General features: G+C 45.6%; 1 protein-coding gene across 1 annotated transcript in view; it reads right to left on the reverse strand.

Annotated features, from left to right (window-relative positions):
* LGMN (legumain) overlaps positions 1-19,090 on the reverse strand; it is a 36,377-nt gene extending 17,287 nt beyond the window's left edge. The window contains exons 1-2 of the mRNA XM_022576244.2: positions 18,968-19,090; positions 9,302-9,468 (exon numbers count right to left, since the gene is read on the reverse strand). Coding sequence (XP_022431952.1) covers positions 9,302-9,439 — 138 coding nt within the window. The 5' untranslated portion in view covers positions 9,440-9,468; positions 18,968-19,090. The remainder of the gene's footprint in view (positions 1-9,301; positions 9,469-18,967) is intronic.
* Positions 19,091-22,848: the final 3,758 nt, after the last annotated feature.

Here is a 22,848-nt window from a genome sequence, read left to right on the forward strand (position 1 = left end):
CTGTAACATAATAAATTTGTATTGTTTTAAACCACTAAGTTTGTAGTAATTTGTAACAACAATAATAGGAAACTAAAACATTGATGGTGGAAGTATAGTGTCATTGGCACTGGGCTCCGGAAAACATCTTGACATTATCGGATCAGACTGAAGCATGTACCCTCCAACCCAGCAATTCTACTCCAAGCTATACCCTAGGCCAGGGGTCCCCAACCCCCAGGGCCGCAGACCACTACTGGTCTGCGGCCTGTTAGGAGCTGGGCCGCACAGCAGGAGGTGAGTGGCCGGCAAGCGAGCGAAGCTTCACCTGCCACTCCCCATGGCTCCCCATCGCACGCATTACTGCCTGAACCATCCCCCACCCCCACCCCAGTTCCGCAGGAAAAATGTCTTCCAAGAAACCAGTCCCTGGTGCCAAAAAGGTTGGGGACCGCTGCCCCAGACTATGTGTAATGGGAGAGTGCTCACAGCGTCACTGCAACAGTAAAAATCAAGAAATAATCCAGGGCTTCCCTGGTGGCGCAGTGGTTGAGAGTCCGCCTGCCGATGCAGGGGACATGGGTTCGTGCCCCGGTCCGGGAGGATCCCACATGCCGCGGAGCGGCTGGGCCCGTGAGCCATGGCTGCTGAGCCTGTGCGTCCGGAGCCTGCGCTCCGCAACGGGAGAGGCCACAACAGTGAGAGGCCCGCGTACCGCAAAAAAAAAAAAAAAAATCCAAAGCACCATCAATAGCTGGAAAAATAAACTGCCCTATGTTCATATAATGGAGCATCAGGAAGCTCACAGAAATGGACTACCTAAAATTGAATGAAATACAACCCATGCCTCAAGATACATGAATCTCAGGAACATAATGACAAAAAGAAGTCATAGAAAAAACTATCCACCACAGTTTACATTATATAAAGGTCAAAACAGACTAAAGTAAACATTATGTGGTTTAGTTAAATACATATATGATAAAGTCTAAAGCAAAGCAAAAGAAAACTCAGGAACTTGCCCTCTGGCAGGAAGGGAGGGGGATTGGATCACACAGGGAACAAGGTACTAGTAATCTTCTTTTGCTTTAGTTGGGTACAAGGTACACGGGTATTCATTTTATTATTAATCTTTAAACTGCACGCATGTTATATAGACATTTGATTTCTATTTCATAAGAAAAAAAAATCAAACCAACATTATATCAGATTTAACCTTCCCTATGATGAAACTGGAGTGAGCAGGCACACTCACTGCAGTACAAGTCATACTATTATTTATCTCTCCTGTCAGATATTAAAAGGCAGGTTCATCAAAAACCAAAAAGAACTTAGGAATAAATTTAACAAAAGAAGTGCAAGGAGGCTTCCCTGGTGGCACAGTGGCTGAGAGTCCGCCTGTCGATGCAGGGGACATGGGTTCGTGCCCCGGTCCGGGAAGATCCCACATACCGCGGAGCGGCTGGGCCCGTGAGCCATGGCCGCTGAGCCTGCACGTCCAGAGCCTGTGCTCCGCAAAGGGAGAGGCCACAACAGTGAGAGGCCCGCGTACCGCAAAAAAAAAAAAAAAAGAAGTGCAAGACCTGTACACTGAAAATTATAAAACAGTGCTGAGGGAAATTAAAGAAGATCTAAATAGAGGAACATCTCATGTTCATGGATCAGAAGACTTACTACCCTTAAAATTTTTAGAAACCGATCAGTAGGGATTTCTGCAGAAATTGACAAGATTATCCTAAAATTTGTACAGAACTGCAAAAGACCTAGAATAGTGAAAAAAAATATTGAAAAAAAAGAAAGTTGGAGGACTTTCACTTCCTGTTTTCAAAACTACACTGGGGAAGAAGAGTCTTTTCAACAAATGGTGCTGGGACAATTTGGATATCCATAAGCAAAATGATGAACTTAGACCCTCACTTCACACCATATACAAAAATTAACTCGAAGTGGATCGTAGACTTAAATGTAAGGGCTAAAATAATAGAACTTTTAGAAGATAACCTAGGAGAAAATCTTTGGAACCTTGAGTTATAACTGCAAATATGTCATAGATATGATACCGAAAGCATGGTCTATAAAAGGAAAAAACTGACAAACTGGACGTCATCAAGATTAGAAACGAGTGCTTCAAAAAACACCAGTAAGAAAATGAAAAGACAAACAGCAGAGTAAGAGGAAAATGTCTGCAAAACACATATCTGATAGAGGACTTGTACCTAGAATACGCAGAGAAGTCTTATACCTCAATAAAACAATCAGTCCAATCAAAAGTAGGTAAAAGATTTAAATAAACATTTCACTTAACTGGATATACTAATAAGCCCATAAAAAGATGATGTCCACGATCATTAGTTATTAGGGAAATGCAAATTAAAACCACAATGAGATACCACTTCATAGCCAGACAGACAGTAACAAGTGTTGGTGAGTATAAACCAGGAACCTTCATCTACTACTTGTGGGAATGTAAAATGATGCAGCCACTTTGGAAAATTGTTTAACAGTTTTTTCAAAAGTTAAGTATAAATTTACCATATTACCCAGTAAATTCTACTCTTAGGTGTCTGCACAAGAGAAACAAAAACATTTGTCCGTATATACAAAGACCTGCACACAAATGTTCCTAGCAGTATGATTCAAATAGACAAAAAAATGGAAACAACCCAAATGTCCATCAACTGGTAAACAGAAAAAAATGTGGTTTATCCATACAATGGAACACTATTTGGCAAGAAAAGGAATGAAGTACTGATACATGCTACAACACAGATAAACCACAAAAACATTACCCTAAGAGAAGCCATACACAAAACACCACATTGCAGGGCTCCACTTGCATGAAATGTTCAGAAAGGGCAAACTTACAGAGATAGAAAGTGTATTAGTGGTTGCCTGGGCCTGGAGGTAGGGAAATTGGCCCAAGGGATCTTACTGGGGAGATGCAAATGTTCTAAAACTGGTTTATGGTGATGTTTGCACAATTTGGTAAATGTACTAAAAGAATCATTGAGTTGAGCACTTGAAATGGGTGGATTATACATGCTCTGTAAAATATGCTTCAGTAAGACCATATATTTTAGAAAATATATTCAGCCTGTCCTGTTAGTGCTCCCCTACACTGTCTGGCTCCTCACCACCACCTTGACAGGCAGGTGCTTTTACGCCCATTTCACAGATGCGGACAAGCTCAGGAAGGGCTCATGGCTTCCAACCCAGATCTCCTGCCCCCGACCATGCCCTACACCCTGCCTCCACACACAGTGGTCTCAGAGCGAAGCAGCGATTCTCTCTTGGGTCCTTGGAGTTACTTGGTTGCCTCTAACTTTCTTAATTCAGAAGGGTTTTTGGTCGGAGTCAAGCATTTACTGATACCCAAGAGAGATAAAAGGTAGGGTTAGGCCAAGTCAAATGACTTGGAGATGGTGTCAAAGGTTACTTGAATGGATTCCCTGGAACATATCTGATCTCTATGCATTTTTTCCCCTTAAAACAGAAAAGCCATACGAGATGCCATGTGAGAGGAGGGTATTGAGCAAGGCTTTAAAGAAAGGGCAGAGCCCTCTGGACTACTGAACAGAGATTGCCGACTCAGCTTGTTTCATGGCCTGCGTAAGGAGTTCCGACGGGGTTTACTAATGCATCCCGTGATGTCCTGGTGCAGGCCACTGTCTGGACGCTGGCTGTGCTGCCTTACCTCAGGCCAACTGTAAGCAAATAAGGATAACCGGCTTGGAGCAAAGGCTAAATGCTTGGCGTGTTCTAGTCACTGCCAAGGGGTCCACTTTCAAACCAGGTAGGGGCCAGGAAGTGGTTCTCACAGGCCGCTCACTGAGAGGATATTACCACTTGAGGGTATATTACCACTGCGTGTATATGACCACTTCCCGACATGTGCTCTGAGCACGGCAGAGGCTAAGCCCTGGGTCTGGGCTTTGCGGGGATGCCTCACTGAGCTCACCACCACCTCAAATTTTCCAGAGGAGAATCAGAGGTTTAGAGCGAGACTACGTAATTTGTTCAAACTAATACAGCAGGTGAGCGGAGAGCAGGAATTATACCCGGGGTCTGTGTAAGTCCACGGCCCACATTCCCCACGACCCTGCCCAGCCTCTGGCTTGTACAAGGACAGCCCTCCTGGGCTAACTGCATTCCCCCAAGTCAGTCCTACTCCGCTCTGCTCTCCATCCATGTTTCTGTTTTTAAAATATACGTGATATTTTGCAACAAGATGGATTAACCTCAGACACATTATGCTGAGCGAAAGAAGCCAGACACCACAAAGACTGCATATTGTATGACTCCATTTATATGAAGTTTCTGGAGAAGGAAAAACAATAAAGACAGAAGGCAAATCCTTGGTTGCATGGGGCTGGGATGCGCACAGGCATGGGGAACTTTCTAGAATGATGGAAGGGTCCTAGAACCGGACTGTGGTAATGCTTGCACAACGGTATGAATTTACTAAAAATCACGAAGCTATAGGAGAGGTGAATTGTATGACATGTAAACGTATACCTCTGCAATAAAGCTGTTTCTAAAAAGTGGTCATTGTACACACTTTAAAAGTATATAAAATGAAAGGCGGTCTCTCAGAAATGTAACGACTCTGCCCTTGACCCTCCATCATCATATCTTCTCCTCCCGACTCCAACGTGTGTGAGTTCTAGACTTCTCCCTCTCCCTCCCTGCTTCCTCCTGGCCCCAGGATGTGGATGTTCTCAAAGCCTTCCCGGATGAGGTGGAGCTCCCTTCCTTACCGTGCCAGCCCCCAGCTCGAGACCAGCAGAGGGGAAGAGGCACCAGCATTCTCCCAGCCCCTCACCCCTCCTGCTGTTCTCAAACCACTCCTGTCCTACTGCCAACACGCCAGACCTCCTCCTTCAGTGCCCCACTGCCCGGCAGTGACCTCAAACCGCCCCCCAAGTCCCCTTCTCCTAGTGACACCTGGCTCACATCTGCCTGTCCTCCCAACTCCCACCATCCTCAGCGTCCTCCTGTTGGCCTGGGCAAGGGTGAACTTCACCTTCAATCTACTTAACACCACCCCCCGCTGCCCACACTGGGCCTTATACTTTCCTTCTCGGCGTGCTCAAATCTCTGCCCTAAAAGAAACCCTCCTCCAGTCCTGTACCTCCTCTGGTGACCTACATACTTCTTTTTCCCCCTTACAAGCCTGTCGGAAGAATAGATGGTACTGCTGTCCCCGTGTGCCGCTTAGCTTGCACTGCGGGGCCTCTCTCTCTGTCCTCCATGCACTGCAGCCTGGCTTCTGCCTCTGCCACTGCAGGAGCCTGTCCTCCCAAGACCTTCCCCCCAACACTCAAGAGGCCACATGCCCCACCAGCATCACCCCAGACCAACCAACTCCCTCTCTGTCATCCCATTATCCCAGCCAAAAATGGAAAACAGAGAAATTCAGTTTAACCAACATAGGTTAAATAACCATCAGAAAGCACAGAAAAGCTCTCTGCGGTGATTTAATTGTGCCTGGTGTACAAATCTTCCCTAAACAAAAGAAATTTGTGATAATGAGTGCTGTGTTCACTCAAGGAAAATATAAACCTCTATAAAAATGTAAGTTTAAAGGTCTGTGTAGAGGGGCTTCCCTGGTGGTGCAGCGGTTAAGAATCCGCCTGCCAATGCAAGGAACGTGGGTTCGATCCCTGTTCCGGGAAGATCCCACATTCCGTGGAGCAACTCAGCCTATGCACCACAACTACTGAGCCCACGTGCTACAACTACTGAAGCCCATGCACCTAGTGCCCGTGCTCCACAACGAGAAGCCACCGCAGTGAGAAGTCCCCACTTGCTGCAACTAGAGAAAGCCCACGCACAGCAATGAAGACCCAACACAGACAAAAATAAATAAATTTATTTTTTTAAAAAAGTCTGTGTAGAAAAAAAAGTCTGTGTAGGTTCTAGGGGAGAAGTTCTTTCAAATGCTATTTTAGTGCTTGGCCTCCAAAGTCGAGACGGCAAATGTTGGCAGAGAAACCGTCCGGCCGGTATATGGGCCGAGGCCAGAGATGATTCAGCACCCACGTCTCCTCTTCACAGCCTCAGTGCCAGCATCCTCCCTCATTTAGGGATGAAAATTTCAGTCTGTGGCCACTTCTTTTTGCCTTGCTTGCCTCATTCCATTTTGATATGGAATATTTTACCCAGGGAAACTAGCAACACTTAAAAATGTTTTCTGGAGCAAAGGTTAATCGGATACCTATACTTAATAATATTTAACCAATACATGCTTTTTTAAGTTGGTTGTATAAAAACCAGGGTGGCTAATGAAGCAGCCTATCCACTATCAATGACCCATATTTAACACTGCATCTTTCTGACTCATGGTTAGAGAGGGAGGAGAAAACTGAGCTGGGCAGTTAGTACTCAGGTTGCTCCTCTTTAACTGGGTCAGGTCTGGGTTAAGCATTAAAAAGAAAAGGGATCATTTCGCCATAATAATTTTTCAATCAAGCCAAATTTCCTATTCAGCTAACATACAAAAAGCATTCAAGAAATAAGTCATTCAATAATCATCAAATTATAGAGCCGGTAGGAAGTTCATCTAAACCAACCCCTATTTAACAGATATGAAACTGACACCCTGGGAGGGAAACGCACGTGAGGCAGCCCTGCTAAGCCATCAGGAACACAGATGCTAGGTCCGTGCTCTCTAATACAGCAGCCGCTGGCCACACTTGGTGACTGAGCACTTCAAATATGACCAGTCCAAACTGAATGTAACGTGAAGGTAAACGTGCACTGGATTTTGATGACTTAGTATATTTTAAAAAAATGTAAAGTATCTCATTAGTAACTTTTTATATTGTTTATAAATGAAATGATTTTGATGACTTAGTATTTTTTAAAAAAACGTAAAGTATCTCATTAGTAACTTTTTATATTGATTACAAATGAAATGATGATAGTTTGGCTATATTGGGTTAAAGAGGACATATGAAAGTTAATTTCACCTGTTTCTTTTTAGTTTAAAAAAAACCAAAAATGTGGCTACTAGAAAATTTGCCACGACACAGGTGGCTCTCCTGTTGGACAGCGCTGCTCTGGAGCTAGTCAGTCTGGGTTTGAATCCTGGCTCAACCACTTGCCATCTGGGCCACGTTGGGTTGAAGTACTGACCTTTTCAAAGCCTCAGTCCATGCATCCGTAAAAAGGGAACAACAACCAGACCTACTGCACGTAACCCCACAACGGTTAAATGATTTCATTTGTGTAAAGGGCTCTTAGATGCAAGCCCAGCACCAACCATGATCATCTGTGCATCTTGTCTCTGAGAACTGAAAGATTCAATGACTTATTTTTCTTTTTCTTTTTTTTTAAATTTTCTTACTCTTTAAAAAAATTTTTTTTAATTAAAAAAAATTTTTAGGGCTTCCCTGGTGGCGCAGTGGTTGAGAGTCCGCCTGCCGATGCAGGGGACACGGGTTCGTGCCCCGGTCCGGGAAGATCCCACATGCCACGGAGCGGCTGGGCCCGTGAGCCATGGCCGCTGAACCTGCGCGTCCAGAGCCTGTGCTCCGTAACGGGAGAGGCCACAGCAGTGAGAGGCCCGCGTACCGCGAAAAAGAAAAAATTTTTTTAATATTTATTTATTTATTTATTTGGTTGCACCAGGTCTTAGTTGTGGCAGGTGGGTTCCTTAGTTGTGGCTCGCCAGCTCCTTAGTTGCAGCAATGCGCTCCTTAGTTGTAGCACGTGGGCTCCTTAGTTGTGGCATGTGAACTCTTAGTTGTGGCATGCATGTGGGATCTAGTTCCCTGAGCAGGGATCAAACCCGGGCCCCCTGCATTGGGAGCATGGAGCCTTATCCACCGCACCACCAGGGAAGTCCCTAAAATTATTTATTTATTTATTTTTGCTGCACCGCACAGCTTGCAGGATCTTAGTTCCCCAACCAGGGATTGAACCCGGATCCTCAGCAGTGAAAGCGTGCAGTCCTCACCACCAAACCACCAGGGAATTCCCTCAATGACTTTTTAAATAACAACTTTATTAAGGTATCATTCACATACCATCAAAGTCAACCTTTTAAAATATACAATTCAGTGGTTTCTAGGATGTTCACAAACTCATGCAACCATCACCACTATCAAATTCCAGAACATTTTCATCACCCCCAAAAGAGACCCATACCCATTAGCAGTCATTCCCTCTGCCCAGACCTTGGCAACTACTAATCTACATTCTGTTTCTCTAGATTTCCCTATGCTAGCCTTTCATATATAAGTGGAATCCTATGGTCCTTTGTGACTGGCTTCTCTCACTTAGCATAACGTTTTACGGTTCAGCCATATTGAAGCATGTATACAGTACCTTGCTGTTTTTTGTGGCCAAATGTACGGATGGACTACATTTTGTTTATCCATTTATCAGTTGAGGGACACTCGGACTGTTTCCACTTTTTGGTAACGTGAACAAAACTGCTCCCATCGTCTGAGTACAAGTCTTATTAGGGGACATGTGCTTATTTATTTATTTTAGTATATGCCTAAGGAGTGAAACGCTGGGTCATATGGTCACTGCGTGCGGAAACTTTCGAAGAACTGCCAGACTGTTTTCCGAAGCAGCTGCACCATTTTACGTTCTCACCTGGAGGCTGCATTTTTAATGTATTTACGAATATAGATTCTTTCCGCTCTGATTTCTGCCAGGCTGATTTGCTGGGAATGCCAGGAAAGATGAGGAGAAAGGGGTAAGGGCACAGCAGCAGGGCAGAGGCGTGGAGGGCAAAGAGGCCTCACGATGCTTTGACCAGAGTCCCGTCTGCACCTCAACTTGCTGCGTGGCCTCGGGCGAGTCACCTCCTCTCTTCAAGTCTCAGTTTCCTTATTTATAAAATGAAGGCATTAGACCAGTGGGTCTCAACTGGGGACATTTGGCACAGGCTGGAGACAACTTTGGTCGTGACAGTGGGTTGGGTGATGCTCCTGGTATCTAGAGGGCAGAGGTCAAGGATGCCGGTAAACATCCTGCAATGTGCAGGACAGCCCCCCAACAATAAAGAATTACCTGGACCCAGGTGTCAATAGTGCCAAGGTTGAGAAACCCTGCATCAGACTGAGGTGACCCCAGATGGGCCACTTTGAGAAACTGACAAAATGTTTTCCAAAATGGCTGCACCATTTTATAATCCACCCAGCAACGTGGGAGGGTTCCCATTTCTCCATATCCTCACCAACGCACTTATTTTTGCCAACCTAATAGGAACATAACTGGCTTTTTAAAAAGTCTGTTCTAGTAACAATGTCCAGGATTGTTTACAGAATGCCAGCGTCATAAAGGAAACGATTAGTCATTTTCTTACCTGGTGCCTATAATTATACCAGCCATTTGATCCCGCGACGATCACCACCCAGTGCTTGCCTCCGTCCTCAGGATCATCCACGGGAATAGCACCAGCTCCCAGGGCCAAGCTGAGCAACACAGCGACTTCCCAAATCATTCTGCGCCTTGGAGTTCCACTGTAGAAATCTGGGAAGAAAAAGGCTGAGTCAAGCAAGAAAGGAATGACATGAACAGAAGAACATGACTGGCCCCTAGGCAAAGATCACAGCAAATGGGTCAAAAAGATAAAGACGACTTAGTCGTCAGACACAACAAGCTAAGGATAAAAATGATGACAGAGCAGAATTTTATTCTTAGCTCTGCGGCCCTTTCCCCCGGGGGGAGCAGGGGGCTGCCCATAGCTCCCAACCTTCACTGTGGGTTGAAGTTATGAGTATAAACCAAAGAATATTGAGAAAGCTCTTGGGGCAACCTTTTAAAGTTTTTGTCACAACTTGGAATATGGCAGACAAAATTCATCAACAAACTTAACTGTGTTGGAGAAACGCCTACCACATACTATGAACTATTTGTAAGAAAATAGACATATAATGTGTGCATAGCAAAATGTGGAAGGCAGACAGAATTTAATAGCAGTTATTCTTGGTAGGTGGAATTAAGGATGATCTTTATTTTTGTCTCTTTTACTACAATTAATATATATTAATTATACAATAAAGTCTGTAAAAATTCAACATACATTCAATATAAACACGGGGGGTGGGGCAATTTACGTTTGTGAGTTATCTGGATAAGCTACAGTCTAACACTGGCAGCCCAAATGAATGTCTTTGCATAACACAATCCATTTACATTATTCTGTACAAGAGGCAGGGCAAATATTTTAATCCTTGTTTTACAGGATGGGGAGGTTGAAGCACGAGAGAAGTGACTTGCCCAATATCTACAGACAGTCAGCTCTGGGCAGAGATCAGAACCAATGCCTTCTGAATTCCTGGTCCAGCCTTTCTGCTACACGGTTCTGCATCTCAAGACTTTATTCTTAATGAAGTACATGCCCAATTTTATACTTCATTGCCAAAACTTTGAAGGGCTTTAAAGCACAAAAGGCAAGACCGAGGCCACTTTGCATTACTCAGACAAGTATGTTATCTTACTGCCCTGTGTCCTGACTATGTTATTTTAAAAAACAGCCTTCCTGTGACAGAAGCCAGGCCTCTCACTCTGAGACAAGAGGCAAAACAGTCTTTGAGCATCTCAGTCTGCTCTGAGCTATAGAAACTAAGAGCAGGGCAAAGTCTAGGAGGCTAACCTCTGCCTCCGACGCCTTTTGACGAAACAGCGCTCATTCACTCATTCACTAATTTATTCATTCATTCATTCACCCATTGGGCCAGAGTCTCCTGAACTCCAACCCTGCCAAACAAAGTGCTGGGTGCCAGGAATGCAGCAGGGACAGGACAAAGCCTCTGTCCTCGTGGGCCGCACAGCCAGCTGAGGCATGAGCCACGTCTAAGCCTAAGAGACCATCCTCAGCGCCTGTGCCTGACACCGTGCTGAAACAAAATGATGGAGGATTTCCCCCCAAGTGAAGGAACAGGAAGCCCTGAGTCTGGTAAAAGTTTAAAAAAGTAAAAGCACCTTGGGCCAGCACTTCTCCAACTCGACTGTCCGCCGAGATCACCTGGGGGGCTTGTTAGAAGGCCGATTCTGATTCAGTAGGCCTGGGCAGGGCCTGAGACCCTGCATTTCTGACAAGATCTGGGTGATGCCCAGGACAACACTTGGACCCACAGCAGGCCTCTTCCTTAACCCTGGCAGGCTCTAGTCGGCTCCGCCCAGAAGCCTGGCATCCCCGTCAAGAAACCACACTACTCTGCCCCCTGGATAACTTCTCCCAAGAACTCAGTTCTTGGTGTGTGAGAATTAAGAATCTGAGTTGGTGCTAGATCCAGGTTTCTTTAGCTCCACTGCAAGGTCATGGATGCACGGGTAACTACAATAACATGCCCCAGGTTTGTTTTCAAGATTGTCTTGAAACGGTCAAGGTGCGTAACAGATGAGGGCAGTGGACTGCCCAGGCTGCCCCAACACTGGAACCTGCTGGTCTGTTAATACGTTAGCGTGTATCGGAGGATGCTCTCCCAAGTCCACTCGACCTGCCCGGGGCTCACCATGGGGCACTAAAAGGTGAAGTTATACAAATGTATGAAGCAGCAGCAGTGAGGTCAGGCAAGAGACAGCCAAACTCCCGTCCCCAGAGCTCTGCAGTGGCCTCCAAACGGGAGGGGAGGTGTGCCAGTGACTGCTGAGGTCCTCCAACCAGCAGCCTCCCGGCTGCAGCCAAGCCTCCCGGGAAGCCGTCCCATGCGGTAGGGGTCGGCAAACTCTTTCTGTAAAGGGTTGGAAAGTAAGTATTTTCAGTTTTGCAGGTCACATCATTTCCATCACAACTCTTCAATTCCCACTGTATCACGAAAGCAGCCAGAGACAATACGGAAACCAGTAGACATGGCTACGTTCCGGTAAAACTGAAACAACAGGGAGCCAGAATGTGCTCTCAGCCCACATGACTGGTACAGCCTGGGGTCTTTTATCATCTTGCATCAACAATCATGAAACAGGCTCTCTGGTTTGCACACCATTCTCTTCTGAGTTTTGATCATGCGACTTAATCCCGAAGGGGCTCATTCCTCTGGAGACACTGGCATGTGACCTTTCCCCCTCTTTTTTTTTTTCCTCTGCTTCACAGCATGCAGGATCTTAGTTCCCCTGACCAGGGATCGAACTCGTGGCCCCTGCAGTGGAAGCATGGATCCTTACCCACTGGACCACGAGGGAAGTCCTCCCCCTTCATACTGAAATAAAATACTAAAATTGAATGGTTGCCTGACTGTGAACAACAGAATAGACATCACCAGCTCAAATGCCTAAATTAGCAAACAAAAAACACCACCAGGTTAGTTTTACAAGTTCCAGTTTACCTTTCATTCTTCTACTAAAATACTAGCAAGTTACTCCTCGGTGAGGCAAAGTACCTTATCCATACACAAGTGATATTTTCATGGTTAACATTTGGCTATGGTTCCTGTCTATCTTCTTTCTTTTCTTCTTTTTATAAACACAGAGTTGTGGTTCCTTGAACACAATGCCAAGTTAAAAGCCTCACAGGGACTTCGCTGGTGGCGCAGTGGTTAAGAATCCACCTGCCAATGCAGGTGACACGAGTTCGAGCCCTGGTCAGGGAAGATCCCACATGTCACAGAGCAACTAAGCCCGTGCGCCACAACTACTGAGCCTGTGCTCTAGAGCGCACACACCACAACTACTGAGCCCGCACGCCTAGAGCCTGCGCTCCAACAAGAGAAGCCACCGCAATGAGAATCCCACGCACCGTAACGAAGAGTAGCCCCCCGCTTGCCGCAACTGGAGAAAGCCTGAGTGCAGCATCGAAGACCCAATGCAGCCAAAAATAAATCAATAAAATAAATTTTTAAAATAAATAAAAGCCTCACAGTGTGACACTGATTGGGAAATGCAGCTTAAAAAAACATACTAATGCTATTCTGGGAAACATATCAGGGCCTGGGGCAAAGGAAAGATGTGAAAGTAATATAATCCTTCCATTGCCCTCAGCAATGAATACATCTCAAAGCAACAGGTCTCAGACAGCAATTTCCTGGTCAGCAATATTCTTGACAAAGTCAAAACATGAAAACAAAGTCATAATCTTGCAGCATACCTATTATTCTTGTTTCATCAGAGTGAAAAGTTCATGAGGAAAAAGTAAATGATCCCTGCCAAACGAGCCCTTGGTGACTGCCCTTTGCTCGTGGTCTTCCATGGCACCAGTCACACAGGCATTGTCATCTACTTCTTCCTGTCTACCCACCCACCCATCCAACAAACATGGCCTGAGCACCCACCAGGTGCTCACAGGCACTGAACAGGGCGCCAAACACATGAAACCCTTCGCAGAGCTGACATTCTAGCAGGAAGAGACAGACCATTCAAACGCAGAGGTTGTCTGGTGGTGATGAGTGCTGGGGAAGAAATAAAGGCAGGGGAGGCAGTCCCAGTGGGAGTGGCAGGTATCATTTTCAAAAGGGGGAAATTTTTTTTTTTTTTTTTGCTGTACGCAGGCCTCTCACTGCTGTGGCCTCTCCCGTTGCGGAGCACAGGCTCCGGACGCGCAGGCTCAGCGGCCATGGATCACGGGCCCAGCTGCTCCGCGGCATGTGGGATCTTCCCAGACCGGGGCACGAACCCGTGTCCCCTGCATCGGCAGGCAGACTCTCAACCACTGCGCCACCAGGGAAGCCCGGAGGAGATTTTAAGAAGGTAAGGGAGCCCGCCTGTGTGTAGCAGCAAAACCCTGGAAGCAACATAAATGGTCATCTACAGGAGCCTGCCTAGTTAAATCAATTATGATACATCCTTATAATGGGATACAGTGACGCCTTTAAAAGAGGAAGGCAGTTTTTAACGTGCCAAGCGTGGAAAGACCTCCAAGGGGATGGTTAGGGGTATGTGTTCAGTCTGCTAACTGTTTGCAGGGAGAAAATGACCCAGGTAGTTTTTGCTCTAACCAGGGGCGGGACGGAAGTTTCCCCAAGAGTGCTGTGTTGCTGCACACGGTGGGAGAGTGGGATATGTATGTGTCTATGAGCCATGCAGTGTGTGAGGCACTTTACCATCTTCACAACAGCCTGTGAGCAGTCTCATTACTCCCTTCAGCTGAGACGGACTCGCAGAGGTGGAGAAACTAGGTAGACAGTGGCACTGCTGGGTGACACACAGATCTCATTCCAAAGATTGCTTCTTCCACTACACCACCTCGCTTGTCACAAAAAAAGCACTGTTTATGTGAACACCTGGGAGACCCTGCAACCACAGATGGGAGTGCTACACCCTACACCCCAGGGCCTCCAAGTTTCCCCCAGTAGCAGGATACCCACAGTATTCTTCACCACCCTATTTTAAAGCGCTTGTTGGTAATCGGTTATAAAGAGCTCTTAGAAGAAGAACCCGTCAAAGGAGAACCTGAAACACACAAAATCAAAGTCAATGGACAAGCCTTTACAAATGAATTTCAGCAGCCTCCAAGGACAGGTCCTCACTGGTTCCACTGGTCCTGCGACCCTCTCAGGCTACAGGGCTACATGAGGTCAGCGATTCAATTGAAGGACTCCACTTGACTTCAGGAAGTGTACCATCAAGTGGGGTTTATCCATTTGGGAGGTTTGGGACAGAATGCCCATTCTAGATCAACTGGTACCAGCAATGCAAGTAATAGGCTACCGTTAGAGGACCATCTAAATAGCAGCATCAAGTTCAACTCCATGTCTGACACCAAAGCCCGCACCTTAACCACCATTATGACCTCCCACCATCAGCCCTGTACTTGCTACTTGCTCTGGGTTAGAGACAGCGAAACATCAAAGCCAGGAGAAGCAGCTGGACAGACAATGGTATATGTGAAGAGCCTTCCAAACCTACAGGTTTTTGATTCTGCTCTCTGTTCCCTGGGGGCTTACAACAAAATCATCATGCAAGTGGTCCCTGGCTGACAACATGCAAGAGAGACAAGGACAGATGACAAGGACCCCTCCTTCACCAAACTTAAATCAAGCTCCTCTGAGCCCTCTTCCCGACTAGACCTTGGCCTGCTGAGCCCAGGTTTAGCAAGAATCCTGCAAGAACCTCCCATCTTTGACATCTAATCAAGCTCCTCTTAGTAATTTTTCAGCCACTGACCCTCCCACTCTGCCTATTGGTGATAAGTCTCAGCTGTCCTTGATGTATGTGGAGTTGAACTCAGTTCTATACTGAAGTCTCTCTCTTCTAATGCAACCGCTGGAATAAAACCCATCTTGCCATTTTTTAACAAATGTCAGGCGCAATTACTCTTTAATATCGGACAGGTAGTTACCAAGTCAAGGGAGACCCTCTCTGGGCCTTAACTGTCCATCTGTGAAATGAGACGGTAGAACTAAACTATTAAGGGCCCATTAAGTTCTCAAATCCTTTGATTTCCTGTTTCAAGAGTGAAATAAAAAAATAATAATCCAAATAGGTCTTATGTCAAATCTCAAACAAAATATGGATTTTGTTCAAGTTAGTTAATCAAACTTTTTTCCATAGGGAAAATTTCTGATTCAGTGGCAAAGCAGATTCTAGATTAGAGCATGTCCTTCAAGGTTATCTAATTCTGATTCTATGGAAACTTTTTTCACAACTCTGTAAACCATGGATACTAGCAATGCTAGTAATTCATTTCTAAAGACATGCAAATGAATTCTATCAAGTGAAGGTTCAAGTGACTCCCCTAGTGAAAGAAAGAAGCCAGGCTTCACAATGCACATTTCAATATTTCTAATCTATAAATGTACTTTGGAATCTCCTTTGAACTGGTTGGAATACCTCACTGAATCTCCTCATTAATAAGTTAAATACAATTTTTAACACTTGTTCATTTTTATATCTGTATAAAATTATGACTTAACTTTTTAAAAATTATATTTTAACATTACAGAAGGTACTAGCAGCTATATCATATTTCAAAATATAGTCAAGAAAGCATTATTTATTTTTTTTAATTTTTTACATCAAAGATTTTTTTTGACATCTTTATTGGAGTATAATTGCTTTACAATGTTGTGTTAGTTTCTGCTGTATAACAAAGTGAATCAGCTATCCGTATACATATATCCCCCTATGCCCTCCCTCTTGCGTCTCCCTCCCACCCTCCCTATCCCACCCCTCTAGGTGGTCACAAAGCACAGAGCTGATGATCTCCCTGTGCTATGCGGCTGCTTCCCACTAGCTATCTATTTTACCTTTGGTAGTGTATATATGTCCATGCCACTCTCTCACTTCATCCCAGCTTACCCTTCCCCTCCCTACATTTTTTAAATCTACTAATGATTAGAATTAGGAGTCTAGCAAAGTTAAATTTGACCAATGGTTAATGGTTTTTCCACAGTTTTATTTTCACTGCTTTTATTGGCACTTGAATTCCTTTTTTTGAATTTCTTCCAAATTACTGTATTTTGAAACCTGGGATTAATAATAGTTTGTAGTCTTTTCCCAAAATCAATGAACATGACTTTTATAGCCAGATGTTAATTATTAAGTTTAATTTTGCTATAATTTATATTTTACAAAATTGAAGGATACACATTAAGCTACAGAAATGTACAAAGTATAACATAAAATACCTGTTACCATCATCCAGATCATCAACTGTTAATATTCTGTAAATCCGTTAACCCTCTTTCCCCGTAAACAAAACATTACAGAAAAAATAGTCCCCCATGTCCTGTCCCATTCTCCCCATACCACAAGGTAACCACTACCGTAAGTTATTTCATTCCAATCAATTTATTATACTTTAAAATATATATATCCACTTTATAAACATTCCCCTACTAACAGACATTTAGGTTGTTTCAATTTTTTTACTATTACAAACAATGTTGCAAAAACATTCTTATACTCATCTCCTTGTATACAAATGTCTCTTTCTCTAAGGTACTTTAGGAGTAGAACCACTGAGTCTTAAGATATACCTATTTGGGGGCTTCCCTGGTGGTGCAGTGGTTAAGAATCTGCCTGCCAATGCAGGAGACACAAGTTCGAGCCCTGGTCCGGGAAGATCCCACACGCCGCGGAGCAACTAAGTTTGTGCGCCACAACTACTAAGCCTGCACTCTAGAGCCCGTGAGCCACAACTATCGAGCCTGCATGCTGCAACTACTGAAGCCTGTGCACCTAGAGCCCGTGCTCCACACAAGAGAAGCCACCGCAATGAGAAGCCCGCTCACCGCAACGAAGAGAAGCCCCCGCTCACCGCAACTAGAGAAAGCCCACATGCAGCAATGAAAACCCAACGCGGCCAAAAATAAAATTAAAAAAAAAAAAAGATATACCTATTTTGCTAGCAGCTGTACTGTTCTAAGATACTCTTCCAAATTTCTATCATCTCTCGAGAGTATCAAACTTCATAATTCCTAATCTGATAGATATAAAGTGATCTAATTATGGGGTTTAATTTGTGTCTCCTGGATTACAGGAAAGTTCAAGTCTTATACGTTTAACCATTCAGATTTCAACATCCTCAACATATGTGATAATTTCCCCATCCTAAACTGGGATTCGAATTTTGGTCTACAAAGCAATGTCTGCAGTTTAAGGGGGGAAAAAAATGTGGGTAATTTCCTAAAAAGATAGTCATAGGTGGAAAACTCAAGAGACAGCATTCGCTTCAGTATATTTTTACTGAACAATACTGGGTATGGTGTTCACCTCCTTAACAGTTCACAACCCTTTTTTCATCTTCTCTCTCTTCCCGCTGCAACTGTCTTTAAAACCCTCAGCAATTCTCCTGGGAATTACTGCAATGAGCTCCCTGGTGTTGCCTCTCTCCAACACCTTTCCACGTTACAGAGTATCTAAGATACACATCTACTAAATTCGGCTTCCAGGGCTTTCAGGACAAAATCCAAATCTCTTACAGCAGCACAGGAGGTCCTGCCAAGACGTGCCTCTCTGTTCTCCACTATCCACATGAAATCCCTTGCTCCAACCAGGCTCCGGGACTCCAGGTCCAAAATTGGTGCTCTTTCCCTGTCTTCATCATGCTGTTTCCCAGGCGAAACGCTCTTCTCCTACATCTCATTAGCTCCTGCCCGTCCCTCAAGCTCCATTCAATCATTCCCTTCTCTGCAAAGTTCTATCTCTTCCCACAAGTCAGGGTTAGATGCTGCCCCTTGAACACTGGAATGGTTCATGGTAGACTGCCTCTCCCCTTTACGAAATAATCCCTGCTCAAAAAGCTTAGTAAGGCTCAATATATGTTTGCTAACTAATGCAGCCCTGGAGTAAAGAAAGCGGGGCTACTCCACTCACTACATACCACAGGGCAACTCTCAAATCCTGGGCATTTATTTTCACCTCTCAAACGAAGCATATGACACAAAGTTCCTTCTCCCAGCCCCCAGATTCTGCAGTTCTTGGCACTGAATAACACATGTGGGTATAACCTCAACTCTAAGAGTTAGGAGAGGGGACCAAATCCAGGTAACTTTCACTTCCATTGTTGATGTGAATCATCCTGTAACTCCCACCAGCTCAAGCCTCTGAGAAGTAGAGCTTTCCTGATTTCTCAGGAAGGATGTTTTTATACGTCTGGGTATATTAGTTGTGGTGGTTAACATAACCCCTTCCCCCTTGGACTACTGAGAACTAACTGGAAACTGATGCAATCCTCTGCATTACGAGCCTCAACAGCTTGACCTGCTTCTAGATTGTGAAGATGGGAACCAGGCCCCAGACACGTCCCGGCACTCTCTGGCTATGAGACCTTAGTAAATGTGCTCTCGTCTCGGGTCTGTTTCTCTCTGAGCTCGGAGGGGCCTGGGTCTCCAGCCAGAGCACGCGTAACAGAAGGAGCCCCACCCTGCCAACCAACAACCCCACAGCTTGGCAGGCTGAGAGGTCGCAGCGTTTCCCCTGGGATTCATCGTTTGCAGAAACTCCCTTTCGGTGGGTGAGAAATGGATTACTCAGAAAAGGCCGGAGAAACTGAAAATCCCTGCCTTGAAGCCAAGAGCTGCGGCAGATGGGCGGCCCTGGTCCGGGGCTTGGGACCCGGCCGCAGTCCCCTGCCAGGAATCACGGTTACCTGCGGTGGGACCGTGGGAACTCCTCGCAACGCGCCGCCTCCAACCAGCCACCTTCCGACGGTAGCCCTGCAGTGATTGCAGAGCCGCGTCCTCGCTCTCCTCTTTGAGGGTCTGCTGCGCCGTGGTGATTGGCGGAGCTTCGGGGCGGGGCGTCTTAGAAAGCCAATGGGAAGCGGGAAAGCGGCCGGAGAGTCGCAGGGACTACGAGTCCCAGCGTGCACCCGCCGGGCCTTCTGAGCTCCGAGGCTAAAGAAACCCAGGGAGGCGGGTACGCAGTGAGCTAGGGCTGGGTGGGTGGGGACGGGGGTCCTGGAGTGCGTGGGAACAGGGGGCGCAGTGATTCCACCCAAGGATCAAAGCCAGCGCGCGGAGCACTTTAACCCTCAGTTTCCAAACTTGTGCACATGTTTGGAACCACCTAGAGCAGCTTCAGAGACACTGATGCCTCCGTCTCACCCTAGAGACTGAGTTCATTGGTCTGCGTGTGGCCTGGGTTTTGGAATCTTTAAAGAGCCCCAGGAGATTCGATGTGCAGATCCGTTTCATCCTCGTAACAACCCTACGAGAGGGAGGAACTATTAGCGTACACATAAGGCAACGGAGGGAAGTTTTGTCAGGGAGGTTAATTTTCTGAAGGTCACACACCTCTGAAGTGGCAGAGCCAGAATGCGGAGCCAGGCAGTCTAGTTGCAGAATCCCGTGCTTTTAATCCATATGCAATGCTACTTCTCAGACGGTTGGTATTATCTCACAGGGAGAGAAAAATGAAATACTATACATACAAAGTGCCATGTTGTGGAGCACAGAAAGTTGAGTTGAATTATTGTGAGGGATTAAGTCCAGTTTTGCCCAAGAACATCAAGACGTCAAGTGCAAGATATAGGACTACATTCATGGGTTGTCTTTTTTTTTTTTTTTGGCGGGGAAGCTTATGGGATCTTAGTTCCCTGACTAAGGATTGAACCCAGGCCCTTGGCAGTGAAAGCACAGAGGTGTAACCACTGTACCGCCAGGGAATTCCCTGATCTTCTTTTATAATCTTCTTTTACAGTAAATCATGGGTCAGCATACTACCCTGGGCCTACTGCCTATTTTGTGAATAAAAGTCTATAAGAGCACAGCCTCGGTAATTCCCTGGCAGTCCAGTGGTTAGGACTCCACGCTTTCACAGCTGGGGCCGGGTTCGATCCCTGGTCAAGGAACTAAGATACCACAAGCCGCTGGTGCCGCCAAAAAAAAAAAAAAAAAAGAACACAGCCACACCCATTGGTTTAGGTGTGGCTGTTTTGGGGAACAAGGCGGAGATGAGTATTTATAGGAGAGACTCTATGGCCCACAAAAGAATATATATACTGTCTGACCATTTACAGAAAAAGCTCACCCACCCTGAGTTAAGCAGCTGGCCCAAGGTCACAGCTCCGGAGTGAACATGGGCTTCAAGCTCAGGTCTATCCTAGCCCAAGGTCAATTCTCATGACCACTATGCTTTCACAGTCTTCCTCAATGGGGAACATTAACATTATATGCCAGGTGTAACTGAACATGGAGAGAATTAGGATTCTGTCCCTTACCCTTGAAAACGTACTGTCTAGTAAGAGAGGCAGAGTGTCCTTAACCACTCCCTCAATTCACCCAGAATAAATGGCGACCTCTGGCTGGTGAGGCTTTCACAATTGAAATGGAATAAAAATAGTGGCCTGGTGCCAGGCATGTTTAGGCAACCAAAGGGCTGGGGGCAGCCCCCTCAGTCTCCCTCAGCATCACTGTGGGCTGAGAGCTCAGAGTTGGGACAAGAGAAGGTGGCTGAAAGTTGAGGACCATGGGGAGGGGCGTGGCTAGTGGTTATCATGGTGAAGGTCAGGTAAGCCTCAGAAAAGGCTGTAACGTGTCTAGCCTAGGCCAGCCACGGGGAGGAGGCTGAGACGCGAGAGGCCTGGAATGGGAACTTGTAGGTGGTGGGCCATCAAGCTACCTGAATCCAAATCCCAATTTTACTACTTACAAGCTGTGTGGCCTGAGCAAGTTGCTTAGCTTCTCAGTGCCTGGGTTTCCTCAACTGTTGAATGGAAAAAACGGCACCTACTTCATAAGGTCTCTCTGAGGATTAAATTTGTTAACACAGTACTTAGCACCAAGTAAGTGCCCTATAAATATTAGCTACTCCCTGTGTTAATAGGATCTTTGGTTGCTGGGCTATAAATTAAGAATCCCAATTAGGAAAAGAAGATGGGGATCTGGGCTTCCCTGGTGGCGCAGTGGTTGGGAATCCGCCTGCCAATGCTGCGGACACGGGTTCGTGCCCTGGTCCGGGAGGATCCCACATGCCACGGAGCGGCTGGGCCCGTGAGCCATGGCCGCTGAGCCTGCTCGTCCGGAGCCTGTGCTCCGCAATGGGAGAAGCCACAACAGTGAGAGGCCCGCGTACCGCAAAAAAAAAAAACAAAAAACAAGAAAGAAAGAAAGAAGATGGGGATCTGACTTTGGGCACTGCCTGGGCTCCTGGTACCCACTCATGGGATGGCAGCAAGGTATGTGCTAATAGGAAGCGCCAGGAGCAGGGAGGTTGGCACCAAAACAGCACACAGGTGGCAGGAAGGTGGCAGGCTCCCCGTGGACATACAGGCATGGGAGCCTCCCCATCAAATGCCCCTGGCAGAATTCTCACAAGAAAAGTCACAGTCTGGGACTCTTGCCACCATTCCATGCAATCAGAGGGTAATGAGGCTCAGCTGGATATGGATGTGGCCGATAACTCTCACCAGAGATAAGAGCCCTGAGGAGCCATGTCAAATTCAGACCCTTTTCTTATCTAATGGTGGGAGATTAAGTGAGAGATGAAGATTATAAAGCAGCAAGAGTTGGGGAGAGTGTGAAAGAAATTGGTTAGGTTTAGAGCGGGTTTCTCAACACTTCTCAACATTTGGGGCCCAGTAATTCTTTGTTGGTGGGAAGGTGGGGGCCTGTCCTGCACATTTTAGGATGTTTAACAGCATCCCTAGCCACTACCTATCTGATGCTAGCAGCACCCCTCTCCCAAGTTGTGGCAGCCAAAAATATCTCCAGACTTTGCCAAAAGTTTCCCCCATGTTGAGAACCTCTGGTTTAGACAGAAAGAGATAGTTGAATATATCATTCATTCATGCATTCATTCACTCCATTTGACGTGATGGTTAAAGGCCTGGACTGTGGTTCCAGACCACCTGGGTTTCAATTCCACCTCTGCTACACTTCCTGGTTGTGTGACCCTGGGCAATCATTTCACTTCTCTGTGCTTCATAGGATTGTTATAAAGACCAAATAAAATAATACATGTAATGAAAAACTTAGTTCAGTGTCCAGCCAAGTGTCAGCTATTCACTGAGAGCATGATAAGTGCTGGACCCTAGCCTCAGCCCTGAGGGTCCCTACAGTTAATTCCTCCCACTGCAGACAGACTGATCTTATTTTTAAATTTAAATATTTCAGTGGAAGTATAATGTATGTAGAGGAAAATGCACAAATTATAAATGTACAGCTCAATACACTTTCACAAAGCAAACACGTCCAGGTAACCAGCACCCAGATGAAAGACTGAGCCTGGCCAGCATCCCAGAAGCTTCTTTTTTTTTTTTTTTAATGTTCCATACCCTCCCTTCCCCTGAGCATTTAACTACACTGTTCCCTGCGGCTCCCAAGTCCCTTTGTTTTTATTCTGACCAAGTACTACTTATTCTTTTTTTTTCCTTTTTCTTTTTTTATTGTAGTAAAACATATAACATAAAATTTGCCATTTTAACCATTTTTATATGTGCACTTCAATAGGATTAATTACATTCACATTGCTGGGCAACCATCACTACTCTCTATTTCTGAAACTTTTCATCGTGATTTCCAGCTCAAA

Source organism: Delphinapterus leucas, chromosome 2 (genome assembly GCF_059928025.1).
Source record: "Delphinapterus leucas isolate spDelLeu-1000000601 "Yukka" chromosome 2, BTC_Dleu_Yukka2, whole genome shotgun sequence".
NCBI lineage: Eukaryota > Metazoa > Chordata > Mammalia > Artiodactyla > Monodontidae > Delphinapterus > Delphinapterus leucas.